Genomic DNA, 24,374 nt, shown 5'->3' with positions numbered 1-24,374 from the left:
CCACGGAACTTGGGAGATCATCTAAACATGGACAGACGACTGGGAGGGTTAGTCCAACCTAGTACATTAAAAAAAAAAAAAAAAAACAAAACAAAACAAAAAATGTCAGCCTCTAAAAAAGGTAACAATAATTTTGTTGTCATGATGAGTCAGTTTACAACCTTTGGAGGGGTCCAATCCTGTGTGTTTGAGCTCAGCATGCTCCTGGCAAAGAGCACATGATTCACAGCAGAAGTGTACACAACAATCACAGCATGGTTCGTCTGGTAATCCATATTTGGAACGTAATTTCTCTCTATAGATGCAGGAGAGAAGCCATTGTAATTGGAACAACATCAACATCCCATCCACACACAACCTTGCCGGCAGCATGCTTTTGCAAAATAGACAGAAACCACAAATTACATTATGAATCACATAGAATAGGTTAAAAGTAAAAGTTTTTGATTTATCACATATTGGGCTTCTGGTGCATCCACTATATATACGTTTTCTTATTCTGAGCCAAATGAGATTTATATATATACTTACAGCTTTTTCCTTCATCTAAAACCTCTGCGATTCGGCCAAAGGTGACGCATGGGAAACAGCATGTCATGCAACCTGTAATGTATGGCCGCATGCATGCCAATTACATGAGAATGTCAATATATATATTGTAGACTATATTTCAAAATTTGTGTGCATCGATGGCGCTGGAGAAAGAAAGAGAGCACTTACATGTACATGTGTCGTCCCCTGCACACCCACAAAGGCGGTTGGACCATTTGGGCTGAAAAGGCCGGTAACTAGTTCCCCCAAAATCACTAAATTTAATCACTTAATCAATACTTTAACACTCATTCTCACATGTGAGCTCAAAATCATTTTTTAATAGGTGATGCCTAACACGTAAAATATTTAATTTACTTTAACAGCCTATGACGTCGTTTTGCATCTAGGGTTTTAAGTTAAAGTGAAAGTGTTGTGACCTTAATTAATCCTTATCTTTTTAGCCCGCTGCACATCTCATATGCATCCTCCCGTTCGCTCAAATTTTCCTTTCATCACTTAGAGCCTGTTTGAGATTTCATTTGAGAAATTGAACTTTTAAGTCAAAAAGAGCTTTTAAGCAAAAGATTCATTTTTAAGTTTGCCAAAAGTGCATTTTGGCCATTTTTTTGGCTTTTTGGACTCTTAAAAGTGATTTTAATTTTTTTTACCAAACGGATATTTTTTTTTTTCAAACGGACTATTTGAGTGTTAATAAAAGCACTTTTAGACCATTCAAACACAATTCCAAACAAGTTCTTACTCTCTCGGTCTCTCAGCAGTCTCCTATACTAGCCTTCCACTCATTTTCATTGTTTTGCTTCCTAAATCTCTTCCTGTTTCTTCTCTCTTTTGAATCTCTCAAAAGGTAAGATGGGTCAGCTGTAATGGGTCTCTTACCTAATTGGGCCTTGCAACTTTAATTAGTTGAACCAGTTGTAAGTAGTTGCAGGGATTATGAGAAGGATACGAAAAGTCCAGAACCAATTTGTACTCTTACGCTTTCTTGGAGCTTTGAGATTGGGCCCGAATCAATTTCACTTTATTCTTTCTTTTCAATATAATCAGATAAATTCATCTTTATCTCTATCACCCTTTCTTTTCAATACAAAATTCAAGCAAGAAGAAAATAAAAAATGAACATAGAAATTTTGGTAATGAATTGGAAACTTTCAAACAACTCTCCAAGGGCCAACCAACCCCAAATGTATTTACTATAAAAGACTTAATTACGTTGCAAACTAATCCACTCATAAAACTTTTGTAATCCTAGACTATTAGCGTCCACTGTGAACGTTAATACTAATCATTTGGGTCGACTATTAGCGTCCACTTTGCAGTTGCCCCTAATGAGGTCACCCTGACTAGTAAATTTTTTGTAGTGACTCAACTTGCAAAATGACCGGTTTTTCCTCCCACTACAATGGTTCCAGAACCTCTTAACATTCTTCTACATGAGTCTTGTTTATGAACAAAATTTGTCAACTGCAACCTACAATTCTAGTGACTAAAGGTTTTTTGGTTATTTAGTTGCAAAAGAAGAACAAGAGAGGTGTCCCAAAATTGGCTCAAAGTGTTTGGTTTTTCTCTCCCAATGTTTTTGAATAGCAGCCTCCCTCTCTCTCTCTCTCTCTCTCTCTCTGAAAATCGTGAAACCTTTTTAAAGGCTAAAGAAAAAGATCAGTTTGTCGCAAGTTCGTTTGAATGATCTTTGAATATATAGTTCTCTTTAGCGCCTATTTTTATACTTTTATTGACAACCCGTTTTAACATAGTAAACATTGGGATTGGAAAATTATCATGAAATACAAAGTTGTTACAAAGCTGCTAGAACACGATACATGAAACAGCCCACAAAGCACCTCACGAACAAAGTCCAATACAGGCAGCAAGGAACAAAAATCTAAAAATCAGCCTATACAACAATCCTTCTCTTATTTTGTTTCTACAACGTAGTAAGTAGCAAGCAGATATGCATGCACGCATCAGATGATCATAATCTTCAATCAAAAGAGGAGGAGTACTTCATCTGTTTTAGCTTGGTGTCAGTTATATATATATGTACAACCTTTGGAGGGGTCCAAGCCTCTATGTTTTAGCTCTGCATGCTCTTGACAAAGAGCACATGGTTCACAGCAGAAGTGTACACAGCAATCGCCACAAGGATCCTCTGGTATTCCGAATTTCGATCTTAATTTCTCTCTATAGACGCACGAGAGAAGACAGTGGCATTGGAAGGCCATCAAAATCCCATAAACGCAGCCTTGTGCGACGCATGCTATGCAAAATGAATGAAGAAAGAGTGGCGGACAAGCACCAAGTTAAAATGTCAATATATAAATTTACTATATATATCATTCTGGACGGCCTAATTGTGTGAATAAACTTACAGCTTTGACCTTCATCCAAAACCTCAGCAATTCAGCCAAAAGTGATGCACGGAAGACAGCATGTTATGAGACCTGGACCACAGCTTCCATGAATGTCAATGTTGTATTCTAAACACAATTCTTAAAAGATCGAAGTATGTATGTGTGGTTGTGTGCATGAGAGGCTGCGGGGTTGGCTTGATTGGTAAGTAGTTTGGCCCCCAGGTCTCGTCAACCATCAAGTTTAATATTCTATTTTCTTTGAATGCAAATAATTTCTTGGATCACGCCCACAAGTGAATGTCCGAACTTTATCCAATTCATGTAGAGAAGACGCACTTTATGGTCATAAGGAAAAAAAAAAAAAGAAGAACACGTGTCCCGGGTCCTCTCCACATTGACAAAGGTCAGCGGATCACTTGGACTGCTGGGGACGATGATCAATGTTCATATTTCCTAGCCTTGTGAGACTAGTGTAACTGCAACTCTGAGGATCCTAGGATTACCTTATACTTCCCCTCCATTTATACCTGGAAGTTTGATGTTTTTGAGGAAATCGACTGGTTAGATAATATTAAATTATTGCATATAATTTAATCGATAATATATATATACACTTAGTATGGTATTGGTGGGTGACAAAACTCAAAAAACAAAAAAAAAACAAAAAAAAAAAAAAAATGTGGCCGGGGAAGAAAGTTATTAGGAAAAGATTACATATTCCCCTCATATATATATATATATATATATATATATATATATACCATAATTCAATATTCGACAATATTATCATCAACTTTAGATTACGACATAGAAGAAAAAAATATAGGGACTTATATAATATTACGATTGACACATGATATTGGATATCAAATGTCCAAATTTATACAAATGTCTAATAAAATAAAAATAAAAATAAAATAAAGTTATATCTATATATGCAAACCAAAATATTGTCAAACCTTCCAATTGCAACCTATACAAACATCTTATAATAATAACAGTAGTACGTTTTAATAGTAGATAAACAACAACAACTATAGTTTAAGTAACACAACAAGGATATTGTCTCCAAGAGGTAGTTCAATCGGTTAGGACCACGCCTAATGAAGCGGAGGTCACTAGTCAAAAAAAAAAAAAAAAAAAACACAACAAGGATATTCAGACAATCCAGGTAACTTCTTAATATTATATTGGGACTTATAGGGACTTATATAATAGCCACCTCGATCGGTCATTCTAGGTATAGTCACCTCGATCCGTCAGACCAATGATATATATACATGCCACCACACTGCTGGAAGTGGAAGAATTCATGGTAATACATTTTTCTAATTTATTTTATTAAAATATTAATTAGATGATTTAATTCACTCTTTTTTATGCCCTTGTATTTGTGTTTAATAGAATATGGTATTAAAGCACAAGTTCTGAATTTGAACCATAACTTTACAATTTATTCTCATAGCAAGTTAATTAAGAGCTCTAAACTGTCATTAATTTTTGAGTTTCACAAATCTAATTGTGAATTTACAAAAAGTTATAGACGAAAGAGGACCAATGAAAAGGACGGATAGCATGTCTCATACGTACATAAATAAAACACGCATGCCTGCACAATATACCCAATGATGTCATTTTATTTTACTTCTTGATAAACTATTCCACGGTCTTCTGCTCGATATTTAATAAATATTATGCTTAAATAATATTTAATAATTATTCTTGGAATTTCTTCTTGTAGACAAGTAGGAAACTTTCGACCAGGGTACAAAGAAGAATATATATGCTTACAGTTGTAGGAATGCCAAATGCTTTCATAATTTCGTTTTTGCCGTCTCCAAATAATAATATAATATTAATATTATTATCATTATCATCGTTGTAGGTAAGCCATAAGCCATATATATATAGACAATCGGGATATATATTGATTGTCTGATGTTCAATCTTTTGACTGCGTTATTTGATCAGCAAATTAGGACTGATACTTCAATTAGACTAGCTAATGCTAAAAGTAAGATTTTTACTCTTATTTATTTATATATATATATTTTTAAAAAAGAGACATGTAACATATGTTCAAGGCACAACCACTACAAAAAAAAAAAAAAGTCATTAGCAAAAAAGTCATTAGCGTAGACTAATGAGCAAAAAGTCGCCGCTATTTACAAATAGCGGCAAAGTCGCCGCTATTTACAAATAGCGGCAACATGTGGCTGCTATTTAGTGGCTGCTACTAATCCAACACTAATGCTAAATAGCGGCGACTTTTAGGGTCGCCACTAATAACTCCTCATTAGCGGTGACTTTTTGTCGCCGCCAATGACTTCTTCTTTTTTCGTCGCAAAAATTCTCACATCGTTCGATGTGAGAATTCTTATTCTAGTCTTGTAATCTCTTGTTATTTACTGTCTTTCCTATAGTTGGTTATGTGTGTACGTGTTGTTCGTCTTAATTAGTACTGTTTTAAGTTTGGTTTAAGAAGAAAGGTTTAAGTTTTTTTTTTTTTTTTTTTTTTTTTTTGAAAAGAACCCTAACTTTAGGTTGTTTGTTGTTTTAATCGGATTAAGTAGGTTTTAATGCGAGTGTAAGCTTTGTGAGAGATGGATAAGGACTATCCACCGGGGCTCTTAATTAAGGGGTTGTTAATGGAAAGTTAATAAAGTTGTTAACATAGTGGTTTGGATGCATAAAGGTTGATCACTTTTGGACCAGAAAATGTATCTTGGCTATCTTGAGGAATAGACTTAGGCTTTTAGCCCAATGGGCCCTTCTAACATTAGGATATTTTGCAGATGACAAAATTGGTGAGTTCGAAGAAGTTTACTAAAAGGACCCTTACGATCAAGATGAGTAAAATTCACTTGGAAACTATTTACCAACTTTTGCATGCCTTTTTTATTATCAAACATGCATATTCTATACTTACATGAAATGTAATGTTGTTAACTCGATCTAATTTTTTGCAAATGGAGTATTTGGGAAAGTGAATGATTGGTTGTGTGAGTTTTTTAAATTCATACATTGAAAAGAAAAAAAAAAAGATTTATATGTTTATATGACATGGGTACCGTTGGAAAAATGTATGAAATAAATTAAAGCATGTACATATTAGTATATGGGCTTCAACCCATTGTCCACGTTTATTTTAATGTAAATTGCCTTGGATCCAATGGGAAGAGGTGACCTGCCCGATACAAATGGTGGTCACGCCCTGCGGCACTGCTAGTTGTGTGGATCATTCAAGGTTGATCTTCGTCGAACCACTAGTGGTAACGGGTCATTGTATCTCATTGGGACATCGATGTTGCACGAGTTTTGTAAACCTCTTCATAAAAGGGTTATGAGTACGAATATATCATATGGAGGATAATTATTACTTGAACACTTATAGTAATATATATAGTACGTATATTAATGCATCAACATGATTTTCAATCTTGTTTATCTTACAATAACCATATTGCATGATGATGCATCATGTGCGTCATTTTTCTTATTTTTATAAAAGATTGGGTTCCCTACATAAATAACCTATTTTCTAATATATTAACTCGCTAAGTCGTAGACTTATGCATTATCTTTTCCATCTATAAAATATTTTTACATTTTTGCTTTACATGCAGTTGGTGAGATCTGTAAAAGATGCATGGTCAATTCGTGGGGGTCATTGCAAGAGAATTACATGGGTGACTTGGGTAGGCTTATCTTTGTGGAGACCCCTAGCTAGTATGGTGGAGTACATGTAGGCCTGGAGGAGGGTTTTTCCTTTTTTGGGCTCATGTTGTGGTACGTAGTATATAAGCTTTGTGCGGGATCTTTGTGGATTTCTTTTGATGAAGCTTAGTTATTTGTATTTGATGTTCTCTTGACTATCAGACTTGATATGTATTATTTTGAGTGCTCTAGATCTGATGACCGGTCTATGATCAAGATACTTGACGTTATCCTTTATTTTTAGGTATGTTGTGATGCTTTAGCATCTTGCTCTCGTTATCATTTTATGTGACTTAATTTTTATTTATTTATTTATTTTTTGACATGTTCACATAAGAGAAAGAGGAGGGATTCAAACTAGTAACTTCCGCTTCATTAGGTGTGATCTACAGCCGATTGAGCTACTCCTTGAGAACTATGTGACTTAATTAGATGCATGGCTATTTTTTGTTTGTTAATTAGGAATAAGAGATGTATATTCCTTTACATTTTCCTTTGATCAGGACGTCTATGGGACTTTCCGAGATAATTACTTATTAAATAGTCTTGGTAATGTTACGGTAACCCTTCTGAGTTAATTAATTTCTGGAGCATTACAATATTATATTGGATGATATTAGAATTTAAGGTGTCCTAAATAAGGTAAGATAGGGAATTTATTATAGCTAGGCTTATAAGGAAACTAAATCTTTAATAAACATAGAATATATTTTAATAGTTACCATTCATGTTTGATGCATGTTATGGGTGTACATGTTAACTTGAATATACTCCTTCTATTACCCTTTTTCGACATTATTAACCGACAAAGTCAACTTACGTCATCTCATTCTTTTGGTGCTTAAACTGTACATCGCTAATGGCCTTTTGGTGCGATACAGCTTTAATCATGATGATATCACGCCCCGATTTTCATCGAATTATTGACAATATATACTTTCTGCATTTGATCGATGTTAATATATAGTTTTTCAATTCCTTCTCTAAATTAACCTGAACACAGCTAGCATTGATTGCTTGGCTATAAGTTGGGTTAAGATTATTCATCTGATATATATATATATATATATATATATATATATATATTTTTTTTTTTCTTAATCATCTAATATTTTCCTAGCTAATTACATGGATTTTCATTTTTGCTTTTAAGCTGGGCAAGCAATTGCAAGCTTATAGCTTGAATGCAATTGGGATGGTGGCAGTGGGTGTATCAACATTTTATAAAGCCGCCTCCACTAAAATAAGTTGAGTGGCCATGTCTATTCCTTAATTACTAACCAACACATTCATGGATTAATTTCAATGTTCCCCACTCAAATTGTTCTTACAAATGAGAAGGCCTTCTCATTTGCTGATGATGTCACCTGTACTTAATTTTGAAATTAATAAGGAGCCACTTCTTGTATAATGCGGTGAACCAAAAAAGGTTTGGCTCTGGAAAAAAGTGAAAGAAGAAAAAGAAAAAGCATTTGATAGTGTTTTCAATCTTTCACAGGTGACAACTCTATTCTCAAATGCTCAACTCCACAGATTCTGGGTGCAATATCGATGAGGAGGACAAGAAAAATGTTAACAAAAGCATTGGGAAATATTTCTCAAGTACTAGCTGTCACATTTTCCTGACATGGATTATGGTTCGATTCAATGTGTCTCCATGATGATTGGGACATGTTGACTAAAGAAACGGATTTTGTTCTCGAGTTTAAAGCGATCGACCAAAGAGCATAAAGAAAGAAGATATGAATCACTCTATCTACTTTTCTAATATTATCTTGAATCACATGTTAAAGTCTTTACGTGATTTTCTTCTCATATTTACTTTGTACTATATATATAGTATAGTGGATATTGGATAGTACATACAACCTTACCTACAATACAATGTATATATATATACAATACAATGTATACATTGTATTGTAGGTAAGGTTGTACGTACTATCCAATATCCACTATACTATAGACTTATATGTGCTATAAGTAAGCCGTCTCATTTCAAAAAAACTCATCGAGATGAGTAATACTATATATTTAACAGATTGTTTTACAATTTTCATACAATTAAAATTACGTGATTATAAAAATCAGCCTCAATATAAGCTTGTAAAAGGAAAAAATTGAGGGCTAATTTTTGTTATCAGGTCATCTTAATAATATGACAGTTTTTTATTTTATTTTAATCAAATACGGGAAAAAGATTATAGGAGAAGATGACAGTTATATATATAACAGCTTATATTCTTGTCTATGAATACCTTCGATCACTTTATCACGTGTTTATTGATCGTGCCATATATCCTCCATTCTCATTTCTCATGGACGATGATCATCATCACTTTCAACTTTTTGTGGTAATTGTCCTGGATATCTGATCTTATGGCTGTACATGTCTCGTGCGTAATAATCCACTTCATTAGAATTTCTCCCCTAATGCTATATATTGGTTTGGCCCTCCAAACTAAAAAGCTTAGCCGCCGGCAGCATCTCTTAATAAAGCACTTGATGAGAAAATATCCCCTAAGACTATTGACTAAGCTTTCTGATGCATGCAGAGCGGTTTTTAATCAGACTAGTTCTAATAAAAAGGACATATTTTGTGATTTAAAGCGTCAGTTTTTAATGTATTTTGATCCGTTATGTAAAAAACACTTTAAGATAATATCAGTGGGGTTTTTATTCTTTATATATATATCCTACCTGATTTTGGGAAGCATCACCCTCCAAAACAAAAGCTTAACCTCACATCTCCGGGCCTTGAATTAATTAGCACCTAAGAGCATTCTCAGCAACTTTTCCTTAATTTTTTCTTAAGAAAGAAAAATATATTTTTTCTTCCTTATCAAAACACACTCCACAATAACTTTCTTTATATTTCTCTATATCAATTAAATATTCTTTATTTACAAAATACAAGTTTCTATTCTTACCCTCAACTTTTTTTATAAAATCTCAACATAATTCCTAATGAAAGGTAAAGGGACGAGAAATGAGAAGAAAAATAAATAATTTGTATTAAAATAATGGATAAGCAAGCTCTTTTGATTTCTTACACATTTGGTAAAATTTAAGCATTCTCAATACTTAGAGAACCAATAGAATATGTGTTGTGGGTATTTTTGCGACTTTTTTTTTTTTTTTTTACATTGTATACAGGGAAGGTGAGTAATAGGGAAGCTGTTGACAATGCTCAAGATCAAGAAATGGCTCCCTCCTCTTGATTTTCTAAAACTAAATTTGGACTTGGCCTTAAATGGACTCATTCTCTATGATGGCAGCAGTTTGCATTGGGCTCCAAAGGTCGTATAACCTGCACGGTTGGACTAAGAGAGAGGCCCCTCTTGTTGAGGCTAGCTTGCGCAGCCCTGATCTCACTGTTTAGGGCATCTCCACCTTCTTTTTTGGAGGGTGTGTGACTCTTTCATGATTATTAATTCTGAGTAGTAATATAAGAAGGATTAGAGTTTTATTAGAATCTTCTAAATGTGATGTGACTTTTAAAATCACTAATAGATTGAAATTCAATAATGATTATCTCAAATTTGATGGTAATTTAAAAAATCACATCACATTTGAGATGACTCTAAAAAAACTCTAATTCTCCTTATATTATTACTCATTAAATATTCTTACTCTACAGCATAGAGATCGATCCTACTACCGACTCTACCATCTCTAATTCTACCCGTTGGTTAGTAGGAAAAGATCCCTCTGTTGGATTTGTAGCTAATTTTTACAAATCGCTCTAATAAACTGTCATGCATGTGAATAGCATATGCTAATTTATAGTTTCTCCTCTTCTCTCTCCAGCTGTGAATAAAAAAAAAAAATAAATAATAATAATAATAATAATAATTTATAGTTTGTAGCTAATTTCTATCCAATCTTGAACCCTCTTAATTATTTATTAGAATTGTACTACTAGAGTTCTGGAATAATGCCAATATAAAGAAGTAGAGAATCCTATGGTTAAGCTTGCTTGGGCGGCAATACTGCTGATGAATCAAACGTGTACGTCAGACCAACAGTAGTACAGCAACAAATTGATGAGGCCCTTTCTGTCTTCTTAACCTTGCATGTCGAATAATATCATCTTTTTAATTTTCTTTTTCTCTCTCTCTCTCTCTTTTCTTTTCTTTTTTTAATTAATATATCTGATGACCCATCATGATTCATGAACAATATTCACCTTTTAAAGGAAAGTGCAACAAGCGATCGAACAACCCATTTGTCTCCATGTGCATGTATCATTGCGGCAAACTTTAACGTGAAATTTCTTGTTGTTGACTAAATTGTATACATGTTCAGACTGATCGAAGCTCTAATTTCTGGATCAGGTTTGTTAATTAATTTCCTTTTTTGCAACTTTATATATAGTTTGTGATCTTTGAAGCGACGAGTGTGACACTAGGAAAACACAAAACTATCGTTTTGTGACAAAAATACCTCTCTATTAGCATCAGACCCAAGACTGAACGGAGATGTCGTGTCCAAAAATTAATATGAGAATTGTAAAATTCGGGAAGAACTTCAGTTATTTTTTAGTTGTTGGAGGTAATATTTAATCTTCACCCTTAATTTTTGCACGTAAAGATCTCCAATAATTTTTTCACTAGAGATAACCCAATTAAGCTCGACCTTCCACCATATGTTTTCGGAACATTAAAGATATGCATATCTTGATAATTTATCACAAGTTTATGTTTACAATCACGTGATTATGACGTGTTAATCATGTCAACATTTTCAATTGTTGCGTCTCATTAATAAACACGAACCATATATACAGTGCGTGCAACCCCTTGCTCATCTTCTTAATTACCATCCGGTCATATCAGTTAATCCCCCACAGAAAAAATGTGCAAATCCTACATTAATATTCCTGAAAGAAGCCTGCTGTTCGATTCCAGGTGTAAAGCAAGCATGCACTATATATATATATAATTCTTTCAAACTTGTGCATTTCAAATCGTGTTCAATATTAATTAACGTGGCTGCATTGACTTTCCGAAACAGTTTGTATACCTTAGGTTAATTGGAGACTAATTTAAGCATATATCTAACTTTATATGATCTCATTTAATTAATTTATTGGGTGCTCACACTGTGAAACCCTGTAATGGGTTTTCAGTGTATTATTACACATATATCAATGAGTGTTAGTGAAGAATGATTTGTTAGCAGATACTTTCCTTTTGACATCACCCCGATTCCCCCACCAAAATTTTGGTCGAACTTTCCAAATAATGGGTTGATATGATGTAAAGCTTCTGCAGATTTTATATTATTTATAAAGAATCAGAACAGGAGATGGATTGGTTAGTAGAAGTTGGGGTTAGGTCTTGAGAGGATACCCACCAAAAGAATAGGCCAAAGAAATTGTGCAACGCCCATAATATTAATTTCTTTCCTAATTTGCTTTCTTGATTTAGTGCTAGTTTCTTTATCAATGTTTATGTATCCTCCACTAAGATTCATGCACTCAGTGCTCTTGGCCCTTTTCCCTTGTTAATCATACCACATTGATGCATTTCAACGTTTCCCACTCAAAGCTGAGGCCTCTGTTTGTTCTATATATAATTTTCAGGACCAAATTAAATTGCCTCCAGCTTGTAAATACACGGATTTTCCAATTGATGATAGAACCTGTAATAACATTTAGAGCCGGTTCGAGATTGCGTTTGAGAAACAAAGCTTTTAAGTAAAAAAAAAGCTTTTGGGCAAAAGCTTCATTTTTTAAGCTTTTGTAAAAGTGCGTTTTGACCGTTTTTAGACTTTTTGGACTCTTAAAAGTGCTTTTAATTTTTTTACCAAACAAATACTTTTTTCTTTAAACAGACTTTTTTGAGTATTAAAAGCACTTTTAAGGCCCATCAAACACAATGCCAAACCGGCTCTTAGCCCTCCACTCCTTTCGTTTCGAAGTGCCCACTTCACATCATCTTGTCCCTTCCTTCAAACCATATACGCATGCAATTTCCCACATACTTGTGGGGGTTGAGTATGTACTACGTAAGAACTACATTGCTCTGGCTTTAAGAATTATAGGGACGTTGGACAACCTTTTTAACCTTCCTTTTTGGTTTTTACTTAACAAAAAGAAGAATTGAAAAGTGTTTGCCAAGCCACTTAAAAATAAATGCTACTTTTAAAAACTATTCTGATCGTAACACGTCATAAGGGACTCACGTGTAGAGTTGAAATGTCTGTTTCTTATACAATATTTCGTACAAAACTAAAAAAACATATTTATCTTCCCCGTACTTTCTGAAAAACGCTAAGAAGTAAGTTTTAGAAAGAAGCAAAAAAGGGGGTAAAAATTTATTAACCCCAAAAAGGGACCTTAAAGGGGTTATCAAGCCATAGCCAAAGCCCTAGTGGTGTTACGTAGGCTTGCTAACATAAATGGCATCAAAAGTTGACACTTGTTAATTTCAAACTTTCACGGTTGTCGTCTTTATCAAAACATTGGACAGGATAATCCATGTATATATATGTCATGAATTCCACTACCAACAAGGAAGAACAAACTTAATAGGAATGGATGAAAATTTTTCCATCTGTCACATTTGCTTAATTGACATTGATTTTTGTTTGATTTTACATGTCTCCATGGTGCTTGGACAAGTTGACCGAAGAATAATGGAAGGAGGCCCGGCCCTCATGTACTGCCGGGTATTCTTTGTGATGCCAAAGGGGACTCATTAGGTGGTGGAATATATATCAGAGGGCCCTTAGTCAAATTGAAAAAGATCGAAGATCGATATGGCCCTTACTGATCAACAGCTTTAATTTTGTGCAGCCAAAAGGTAAGATATATATATAGACCTCTGCTTCTACTTTAATATATAGGTATAATCCTATAAAGTACCAGCAGCTCTAGCCCAATGCATTTGGCCAGCAACCTTTCAGATGATAAGGAGTCGATCTGAATTTTTGGTTCACTTGATACATTTTTAGTGGGTTTTTGAATATTTTGTGATTATTATTTTGTATTTTAATTATAAACAAAAAAAGGAGAAGGAAAAAAGTGTTATCCAATAATTTTTTTACCTTTTATTTTCTGTTATTTAAAAAATAAAAATAAATCGACGACGACCATATATCAGCGGCGTCTATTCCCCACCCCACTCCCACCATTTTAAATTTTGAGTAGACGACCTATTTATCATCTAATTGAGTTAGTGCGTTTAACGAAGGATCTTTAAAGCATATCCGCTTGTGATGCCAACTCAACTCCAATAGGTGGCCAAATCAAAATTGTTTGCAATTAAGAAGTTATGATTACTTGAATGCTTTTCAAATATTACTTCAATCAAAATACTACTATATATGCCCGGGCCGGGGCGGAACTAGCATTTAAATTTTGAACTAAAAAATAGAAAATTTGAGAAGGTAAAATTCTAATTTGAAAAAAAAATTATAGAGGCATTTTTAAAATTTTTTTTTGGAGAAACATGGAGCTTAGCTTTCATGTAGTTCCGATCCGGACTATGCCTTAATGTTTGTTAAACCGGCAACGAAAAACACTACAAAAATTTTATTTTCTAAATTAACTGAAGAATAAACTATAAAGATAACATCAAAGCACTAAAACATCATAGTTTACTTTCATAATTAATCACATATTTAACTCACAACCTTAATTAAAAATCATAATCTATCAGCTCCTACTTGAGTTATATTTTCATATCAGAGAGTTCAGGTCTAGGGGAGCCAAATTCCACTAAAACATCCTATGCCGGCATGCAGTTGTGTCCAAATTAGTCTCTTCAAAACGATCGATGTTTTACAGGTGTAAAAAAATAAAATAAAATAAAATTCATGCAACAACCCACGTACCAAAGTGAATCATGCAGGATGCATTAAATCTTTCCCTATTAAAGGAATAATTAAGTCTACTTACAAATATTTAATTACATGTGAATGATATTATATATCATAGTTAAAATGCATCTTCATTTTCTGCATTGTTGTTCCGACAAGAACTTAATTTATTGGACGATGTTGTATGTGTGTTGTGAAAAGATTAGTTAATGGTCAAGCCTAACGAAATGGCTTATTTGTCACAAAATGATAATTTGATATGTCAAAGCGGTGTCACATCTGTCAATTTCTGAAGTTTTTTTACAAAATGACCCGTAGAATTATTGAGAATGTTTAACACTAAATAGCGTGTGAAACACTAAAACGACAAAAGTTGTCGGGGTATAATCATGTGCTGCCACGCATGCACGTGTGTGTTGAGAGGCCGTTAAACTTAACATATGTCTTTTATGACAACTATTTTATCATGCACATGGCCGTGCTCAAAAAATTGAAAATTACGCTCAATAGTTAATGGTAGACTACAAAAATCGTTTATCTCCTCTCGACCCTCCTACTCTGCCATTGGCAATTAGTTTGTAGTCAATTGATCACACATTAATTAGTTTCCTGAATAATATGAAACACGTTAATATTGTTTCTCTTGATGAATATATATTATAAAGAAAAATCTATTTATATATTACTATGGAAACAGAAAACAATGATGGTGGGTCAATAACTTACTCGTACTAAAGCTTAATTAATTAATTAATTAATAATCTAGCTACCTTACACGTGTCACAGTTATCTGCATTTCTTCATAATGCGTTAGCCTTTTGTGGTCATAAAGAATGCGATAGTCGTAGGTATTTTTCTCTCGTCATCCAGAATCCTGCGTGTTTGTGCAGGTGCGGTCACCGTGTTGCTTGACCGCGTGTCACATCACGCAATTGTAATTGGTGGCCAGCTGATTCACATGATCAATTAAATGACGGTTTTGTTGTATTATTTAACCCAAAAAAGAAAAAAAAAATACGATTGGAGCGAGCATGTGCATGGAAACATACCTAATTAGCATATGAATAATGATTTAAGTTCGTATTCTGTTTGATGATTTAAAGTGGATGCTATTTATATTCTACTCAAAATAGTCATATTTAAATAAGCGTAATTAATACTAATTTTTTTTTTGTCTTATAATTATTCCATAATATTAATGTGATAGTTCCATGCCATCAATCTTTAGATTAGTTATTGTTAAAATTAAAAATAAATAAATATTGGCTGAGATTATCATGTCAACCGTGTAAAATAATTGTGAGATATAACATTATTCTTTAAATAAACATAAAGAAATAAAGAAATAGTTATTGATACAAGAAGTGGATCCATTTCATAATGAATGATGTACCTTGTACTTGCTTTGCAAGCTTATTCATAATGAATGATATCGGTATTTCTTAAAAAAAAAAAAAAAAAAAAAAAAATGGATCCATTTCATGATCTTGTTGTCTCATTTAAAATTTTATTAGGACGACATGAGTCTTTGTTCATCTTGGCATAACCGAACTAAGCCAATTGCTTATGGAGGTTGGCCTAATTTTGTTATAAAAATTATGAGGGCAAAAACATATTTGTCTCCTTTTTAAATGTTAAAGGGATTTGACAAAATTGTTCGTATATGATACAATAAAACTCAAATGTACTTTAAATTTTCATTTTAGAGTAACATGAAAACACCCTTATAAAGAGAATAACACAAAAGAAATTTATAGGAGACATGAGACAACGGTACTGTGTTTGTATCTATGAAGATGACCAAAATGTCATACTTAAAGTAATTTTGGACACATCTAACGGTTCAAAATTATTTAATCCAATTGTCACAAATTGTAACCACAACATTCAACTTAATGGACACCTTAAATAGCATATTAATCAATTCCAAGGCCTAGAAAACATTAGATTTTCATTAAGTTTGTGTCTTGGCCGGTTGAACGAGGTTCTCCCAAGCCTTCTAATGATAATAAGGCTCTAGGTTTTTGTATGGGGTCGTGATGCATCATGCTTGGTCGACTGAACAAAAAAAAAAAAAAAAAAAAAAAAAGGAAAAAATATAAAAAAGCTCTCCAAATTACCAGCCGTTTTCGATTTAACCCCCTAATGTTCCAAAAGTGATAAAACAGCCCCCTAAACTACCAAACTATTGTATTTTGGCCACTCTGTTAGTCAAAACCGTCAGTTTAAACGGAAACTGCAAAACGACTTCGTTTTGTTATGGGTAAGTTACTACAATGCCCTTTTATGAAAAAAAAAAATTTGGGAAAAATATAAAAAAGCCCCTCAAACTACCAGTCGTTTTCATTTTAACCCCCTAATGTTTAGAAAGTGATAAACTAGCCCCCCAACAAAACGACGTCGTTTTGCAGTTTCCGTCGAAACTGACGGTTTTGACTAACGGAGTGGCCAAAATGCAATAGTTTGGTAGTTTAGGAGGCTACTTTATCACCTTTGAAACATTATGGGGCTAAATTGAAAACGGCTGATAGTTTGGGGGGCTTTTTTATATTTTTCCCAACAAAAAAAAAAAAATACGAAGACTCCCTTTGTCAACTTAGTTCAACTTTAATTTCCAAAATTAATTAGAGTCTCTCGCTCCAATGCATACATAATCCCCATGTCAAGGGCGGCGCGCTAAGTGACTAGTTCTCTTCTCCACCACTCAATTTATTAATTGTTAATTAAGTGAAGATGATACTTTATAAATTAGTTGACCTCTTTGTATCTAGACAATATGGCACAAACGTTTCTCCATACTCTTCAAAGTTTTGGTTTTTCTTCCAAAATTTTGGATTGACATGAAAGATGTAAATCTTTCAAGTAAATACACTTAATACTTTATATATAAAATGTATTTGATTTTGATTTGAACAAGGATCGTAATTAATTAGCAAGATCATAGCAAATAATTTCACAAGGGGTGGCTGTTTGTACTATCATAAACATACTTTATTATTATTAATTTTATATTCATAATGAGACGGTAATCATCATACTCATAAACATACTTTAGAAAAAAAAAGTCGCCTTCACCAAATTTTTTATATAAACTGTCCCAATGAAATTGAATTAAAATGCATGTTGACAATTTGGTGACTCCTTGGAAAGAGGATGCGTATTAAATTGTGCATCTTAGGTACACCAAGTAAATGCTAATCCATCTAATTAATCCACTTCAATTCGGGCCCTAAGCTCAACCACGAATCCTGCGATTCGCTTGTGGGTTTGTGGTTGTCAGCCAGAATTTATAGGAAGAGAGAATTTGATATCCACCACGATAATGGATTACACACTTAAAGTCATCATTTTTTTTCCCAAATTAATACTCGACTAAAGATTAAAATAAGCCTCAAAAAGTTAGAGCAACGGAAAGAAGTGATTGATCCGAGACTTTACCTTAACGAGAAAGTGTGTCAAGATAAAAATGGGCCGGGGATGAAAGTTTTGGTGGGAGATCGATGCATCATTTTCTGTTTTTTTGTTATGTTAATGCAGACTCACGTGGAAAGTTATTAAGAAGGTTGTAACGGCACTTCAGCACACATTTGCGTTATTAGCCTAAAAGAATTACTTAATTTGAAAATCAATTACTAGGGTGTTATACAATCTCCCCCCATTAAATCTTTCAAACGTCTTCGTCGAGGTCACGTCATATGGTGCTCTAGTACCACATAATGTTATTAGGTAGTTAGGTTGCTCTGATACCAATTATAACGATGTAAGAAAAACACTAGTCGTGCACTCTCACTCTAGTTAATTAATTTGGAATAGAAATAATCACTTATAAAAGTCAATCATACCTAATAAAGAACCACTAAAAGAGACTTATGCCTTTATAATTCATCTACTCTTTGTGAAATTTTCATTTTCTCGATATAATACTGGGTTGGGACAAGGCCTTCTCATCCTAAACAAATTGATATTGATCTCTTCTCCTTTGCTGAAAAGTGGAAATTGAACATTCTTAACCAAAGCAAATATATATATATATATATATATATATACACACACATACTTGTAGTTGAAGTTGCGCACTACAACCTCTAAGAAATTAGAATTAATTAAGTAGATAGAGTGCTAGTAGGGGTATTACAATTTTTATTATAAGTTGGTAAAATAATTAAGCAAAAATTCTGACTTGTTAATTAATTTACACTCTTATATTCATTTTTATTTATTTATTTTATCGATTGTATGAAAAATGTAGTAAAAACTTTAGTACTCCAAACATTTATCAATAAGATATTCACATAGCTAAAAGTAATTTTAATCCTAAATTGCTTTTAGAAGCTTCTTATCCCATAGATACTCTTACCCCTACCAAGATCAGGTTTCCTTTTCAGGTTGGAATCAGAATTTTACCTTTATGGGGTCATGCATGAGAGGTGCATGAATGAATCTACATTTAGAACTAGGAGCATAATTATAGACATAAAATAAAATACTCCTTTTTAGTGGTTTCTTTTCGTTTTCTGTTTGGGGAATCAAATAATGTCCATGAAGATTTGACCTCATGATCATTTGGTAAGGAGATAAAAGGAGCATTAAAATTATTGGGGACTCTACCCCAGCAGAAATTGAATCTAGATCCTCTACAATTCCTTAATTACCCAATGTACAAGAAATTGTAAGGAGAGACAAGGAAAATTGTCGGGATCTTCAATTATAGGGAAGATTCTGATTCCACCAATTTGGACACTTCAAAGTTTCCCTTGGCACTATAAGTGACATAAACATGAGAAAGCAATATTTGACGACCTCATGTGCCATCCAAGCGTTGGGACAGCCCTTAAACGCAATAATTAATGGGTACCCTTAATCTAAAAGGGTACATACATACCCAGCACTATCCCACGACATTAATTCCTTTCCAACCCCAAGTGATGGGCAATCTTTGGCTTAAATCCCCTAAAACATTTATTTTTTTCTTTTTCTTTTTCCCCCCTCACCAAAAGTGCCTCTTACAAATCCCATTGAGCAAATTGATTGTGTGGGGCTTTTTCTTTAGTGGGGGGAACACAAAGGGGAGCAATGTTCCTACGTCAAGCACACTCAAAAGAAAAATAAAATAAAAAAGTGTTGGATAAACTATAGCTCCATTCCCCATTATTATGATGATCATGCAAATCGCACTAAAACCAGTGTCTCTGTAGAAAACAACCCCCCAACAGTCCCTGATCCTGTAGAGGCCCCAAGCTTCCAGTAGGCAAATCGAGTGCATATTATTCTTGGAGAAGAATCTGGACACGATTTCACACACCGAAAGAGGGACCATTTACTTCCATCGTGACGTACGTGAGAGATGGCGATTTGTAGCTAGCATGATAAACCCGTTTAATCACTCATCAAGACCTCTAATTAATTCCGCGTGGCTGCCAATTTGGGACGCTTTAATCATGGTCCGTCTATGGTATACAATTTGGGATGACCAATCCATTTTTTCTGAGCAATTTGGATGATCTAAAAGGCACGTCGACCCTACGTGGTTGGAAAGGCCACTTAGTCCTTGCTCCAATAGAAGGGTGGCGACTCATTTATTCATACTGTTCTATTTGGGTACAAGGAACTAGTTATGACAATACACAGGTCAACTAGCTAGCTCCATCAGATGGGACTCATGAAATCAACATTAATTACATGCTGAATTATAAATGGGCTTACCGTTATGCATTTAGCAAGTGTTAGGGACAGTTGACCGTTGACAGCATACGTGTTAGCTAGTAGTTCAATCAAGGAGATCTGTGGAGACACATAAAACAGGTAGAGGTGACACGTTGAAGGCGTCAACGAAGAATATTCTGATGTTTAAGTTAGTAAAAAAAATATCTTGAAATGAATGTAAAGTTATAAACTTAGGAATTAAGGATTAGAAAATTACCAACTAGCTAGAGCGGATTCCTATTTATAGGAGAAGGGGTATAGCAACTCGGGCCACTTCTGATTGAGGAACATCCTGTTAGCAGGGATTGTCCTTCTTGAGCACCCGACAACTTGTTAGTATGGGCTACTCCTTTTGAGCATTAATATGCCGTCATGTCATAATGGATTGTCTTGCTTAAGCGTATGACATCTTGTCTGTACGGACTACCTTGGTCTAGATGTGTGGCAAACATGGTTGTTGTGACGCAAAGAATGTCCGACAAATATTCTCCTTCACATACAGTTGTCAGAGTGGTCTTACTATACTCATCGTAATACACCCGACGAACTAGGGTAGCCAATCAGTGGTTCCCCTTGGAGAAGAGGGGGCTAATCTGACGGCACTAGTCTTCACCATCCAACAGGAAAAACTTAGCTCGAAGGCTAAAAAAGCCTTGTTAGGCTCAAGGGTCCACGGAGCCTGACGTAGACCGAGGCTCAAGCGGACACTTAGTAAATGATATCACCAGTGTACGTGAATGATACATGCATCTACCTGTATTCGAAATTGTCAAGAAAGAAAAGAACATAAATTATATGATCTATTCTAGACCCAATGTAAGTACGGAAATTAGAAATAAGAGGGGAAACTATTCTTTTTTTCCTTTTTTCAGCTGCCTATTAAATATTCAATAGTGCCTTTTTCCACTTATAATGATAGATCTTTCATGAGTGAAGTTCACAACACTCAAATATAAGGAGGAGTGCTATATATATCGGATATAAGAAATAAATAATCTTTTTAAACCTTAGGTTCTCATGAGAAACAATTTGGTTGAACCAAAATCAATTGATAAGAAATAGTAATTATTTAGCTTTTGAATTCTTTTCCCCTCGGTTGATATAACGGTTAACGTCCGACAGGTACAAGGCCGAGGGGAAAATGATTGCGCCATTAGAATAAGGATTTGCTCTAGCTTCTTCCACAATATATATTGCCTAACCCAAATCCTTTGAATAAAATACAAGAACATGTTGCCACGTGTCTCGAGCAGGCATTCATCCGCTCGAGAAAACGTGATGCTAGCTAGCTATTGAGTGATGCGTTTTGTTCCAATATTTAAACTCAAGAACAGAAGGAAAATTGAGGCTATGGCCATGGCAAAGAAATTAAACCCACCTCCAAAACATGAATCATGTCCTAGCATGCATGCATGCATGGTGTTAGCATGCTGTGGCTCTTGGAAAATGAGATAGTCTCTTGCACTGCAGAAGCAATAATAACAGACTGACTTTCATGCATGCTGTAATTTAAACTGGTTTTTGCTTATGGTGCAGAGCTTTCCCTACCCCATATATGTTTCCCCTGATAATTTTCTTTATCTTGGAATATTCTCTGAATATATACTTTCACTAAAGCATTATCCCTTTCGGATCTCCACTGGGAAAATAAAGAAAGAAGGATAATTGCAGGCTTCAATTCAGAAACTTTAGTGGTGGTTCCATTTTTGATGAATCAATCATATTATATTAACTGTTGCACCCATTATTCATTTCCCAACTATCTTTTCCCTCAGGCTTGGCTATGTGGAAATGGTTTTTTTTCTCTTTGTTTTTTGCAATTTGGCACCCCTGCATCAAGCTATAATAATTGCAATTGCAATAATGCTTGAAGCTTCTATATGACCTAATAGATGGTCGACCAATTCTCTTGGTGAAACTTTATGTTATGAAAACGTTAATGAAATTCTCTATTGATTTTATATTCAGCTCACTAACATCTCCAGTAGATGCTCTAAAAGATTGATAATATGAAAAATGATAAAGTGCAATAAAAAATTTTTTTTGGTGCATAAAAGTTCTTGGTAACAAAAGGCTATAGGCTCTATTTGTAGTTGATGTGGCCCCACCCACTGATGAGCCTATGGCCTCTTGCCACCTAAGACTTTTATGAGCAAAAAATGATCTTTTTATTACACTATAGTATATCTTCTGATAATAGCTATATTTAGTTATTATCAGCCTTTTTCGTCTTAGTTATTCTAAAATTTTTGCTACAATGAACTTTCATATGTAACAGTTCACTGTAATAGATTCTACAATTATTTTAATCATTTCTCCTTCTCTTTTCCTCGATCTCCCTCTCCTTACCCTGTAAAAACAATAAAAATAACATTTAAAGAAGTAGCAGTAGAGAGTTGAATATATAATTTGTTGGAATTTATATTAATTAAAATATTAGTAACTAAAATAAAAAAATGTGTATTTTGAATAGCTAAAATAACCACTATTGCTAGAGATGCTAAAGTTTCGGAATCATCAATCATGCCATCCACAACACACGTCCTTACATATTTGAGAATAAATAAACATTATAATTAATGGAATAAAAAGGGTAAGAGCTGTAATACCCTTAAGAGCACCGAGGTTAAAATTATTATAATGATAATCTTTATCCAATATCTAGCGGAAGTGTGGCCCAACATAACAGTGACATGGCTCCACATAATTTGAAGAAAAGATTACACAGACCGTTATCTCTCTAGCTATTTGGTAATATTTAAGGCAAAAAAACTAGTATTAATATTAATATTTAAGTTTATTGCAGTCCACAATTATATTTAATTATATTTAGACTTGACTAGACACATGTACCATGAGAAGACCCACGCACGATTTAATCCCCCAATTGGTTTATAGTGCATATAGGGTGAGGTCCTCTGCAGTAATTGCCGGCCTCTACAACGACTCTATTATATATTGAGTTGTAACGTAAAAGAAAACCTCCACCTCTCACTTATACTAATTGGTTGCTTCATGCTTCTTGGGTTGACTGAGCTTCTCTTCAAAACTTGACATAATTCACATACCATAATGGCATAACTGCATACCCAAAAATTCAAAATTTCTGAAAATCTTACCAAAACAAAAACAAACCCAAAATACCGCCAACATTGTCGCCGCCGTCGTAGAAGTAGTCGTCGTCATTGTCACCCGATCGAGACGGCGTCATGCTACTCATCATTGTGGGCATTGTGCATGTCGAACTCGTCCTTCGATTCCATATTCGGGAGCTCTACAGCTTCAGTTAGGGATTTCAAATATATACCACCTAGGTATATTTATTAGAGTAATATTTTTTAGCTGATTGCTATACAACTGCCATTAAATAACTGGGATAATGTACGTAGCAATGAAAATTAGACTTTATTTTTCATTTTTTAATGTTTTGATTTAATGGCTAATTTTTACTATTGCATCATCAAATTATATGACAATTGTATAATAGTTTACTAAATAGCATTTTCATATTCATTAATTAAGTATATAATATAAACAATTACAAATCAAAGAAAAGCAGCTAGAACATACAAGATACAAGAGATAACATGCACGTTGATAAATGGATACAAAGAATTTCTAGCGTTTAAACTTCATATGTATAGCAATTAGGCTCTTTTTTTATCTTTATCATGAGACGTGAGTTTGCTGCATTCTTCTTGTCATAGTACTGTTGTCGGTTGAGATGGGCAAATGGAGCATATATAAGTGGCCCACTAAATTAAAGTTCATTGGTGACAAAACAACCAGGAAAAATTCAAGCATGGACGTCAGTGTGCCAACTCTATTATGGAGAAGAACAAAAATCGTGGAGAACTGGAGAAGAACTTTGATTGATACTTCGTTCACACGTATTGTAATATGATTTATACTTTGTTAACATGTTTCAATATTGTTTCGACACTTTATGTTGTATGATGTACATATTTTGGTCCATTCTCTCAATAAAGAAACGAGATTTATAGTCTAGTTATATATATATGAAGCATTCCGGTGATATACTTTGACATGAAGGGATCGGAAGTTGAAAAGAAAATTTTAGATATTTAAGTAAGTTTGAATTCCTCACTAAATTAAGAAATGGATTAAAAAAAAAATTATGATTAAGACGATATCTTTCTTTTGTAAGGGAAAATAAACTAAGTAAATCTAAAAACTTATGCTCTATAGTCTATAATCACCACT

General features: G+C 34.0%; 1 protein-coding gene across 1 annotated transcript; it reads right to left on the bottom strand.

Annotated features, from left to right (window-relative positions):
- Positions 1-105: 105 nt before the first annotated feature.
- LOC132178303 (cell number regulator 7-like) lies at positions 106-23,361 on the bottom strand. Its single transcript, XM_059590746.1, has 3 exons — positions 23,295-23,361; positions 528-603; positions 106-373 (listed from the first exon to the last, which is right to left on the bottom strand). The coding sequence occupies exons 1-3, from the start codon at positions 23,359-23,361 to the stop codon at positions 106-108; spliced, it is 411 nt and encodes a 136-aa protein (XP_059446729.1).
- Between the last annotated feature and the right edge of the window lie 1,013 nt (positions 23,362-24,374).

The sequence above is a fragment of the Corylus avellana genome, chromosome ca4 (genome assembly GCF_901000735.1).
Source record: "Corylus avellana chromosome ca4, CavTom2PMs-1.0".
In the NCBI taxonomy this organism is placed as follows: Eukaryota; Viridiplantae; Streptophyta; class Magnoliopsida; order Fagales; family Betulaceae; genus Corylus; species Corylus avellana.
This window is presented reverse-complemented; position numbering and strand designations above follow the sequence as displayed.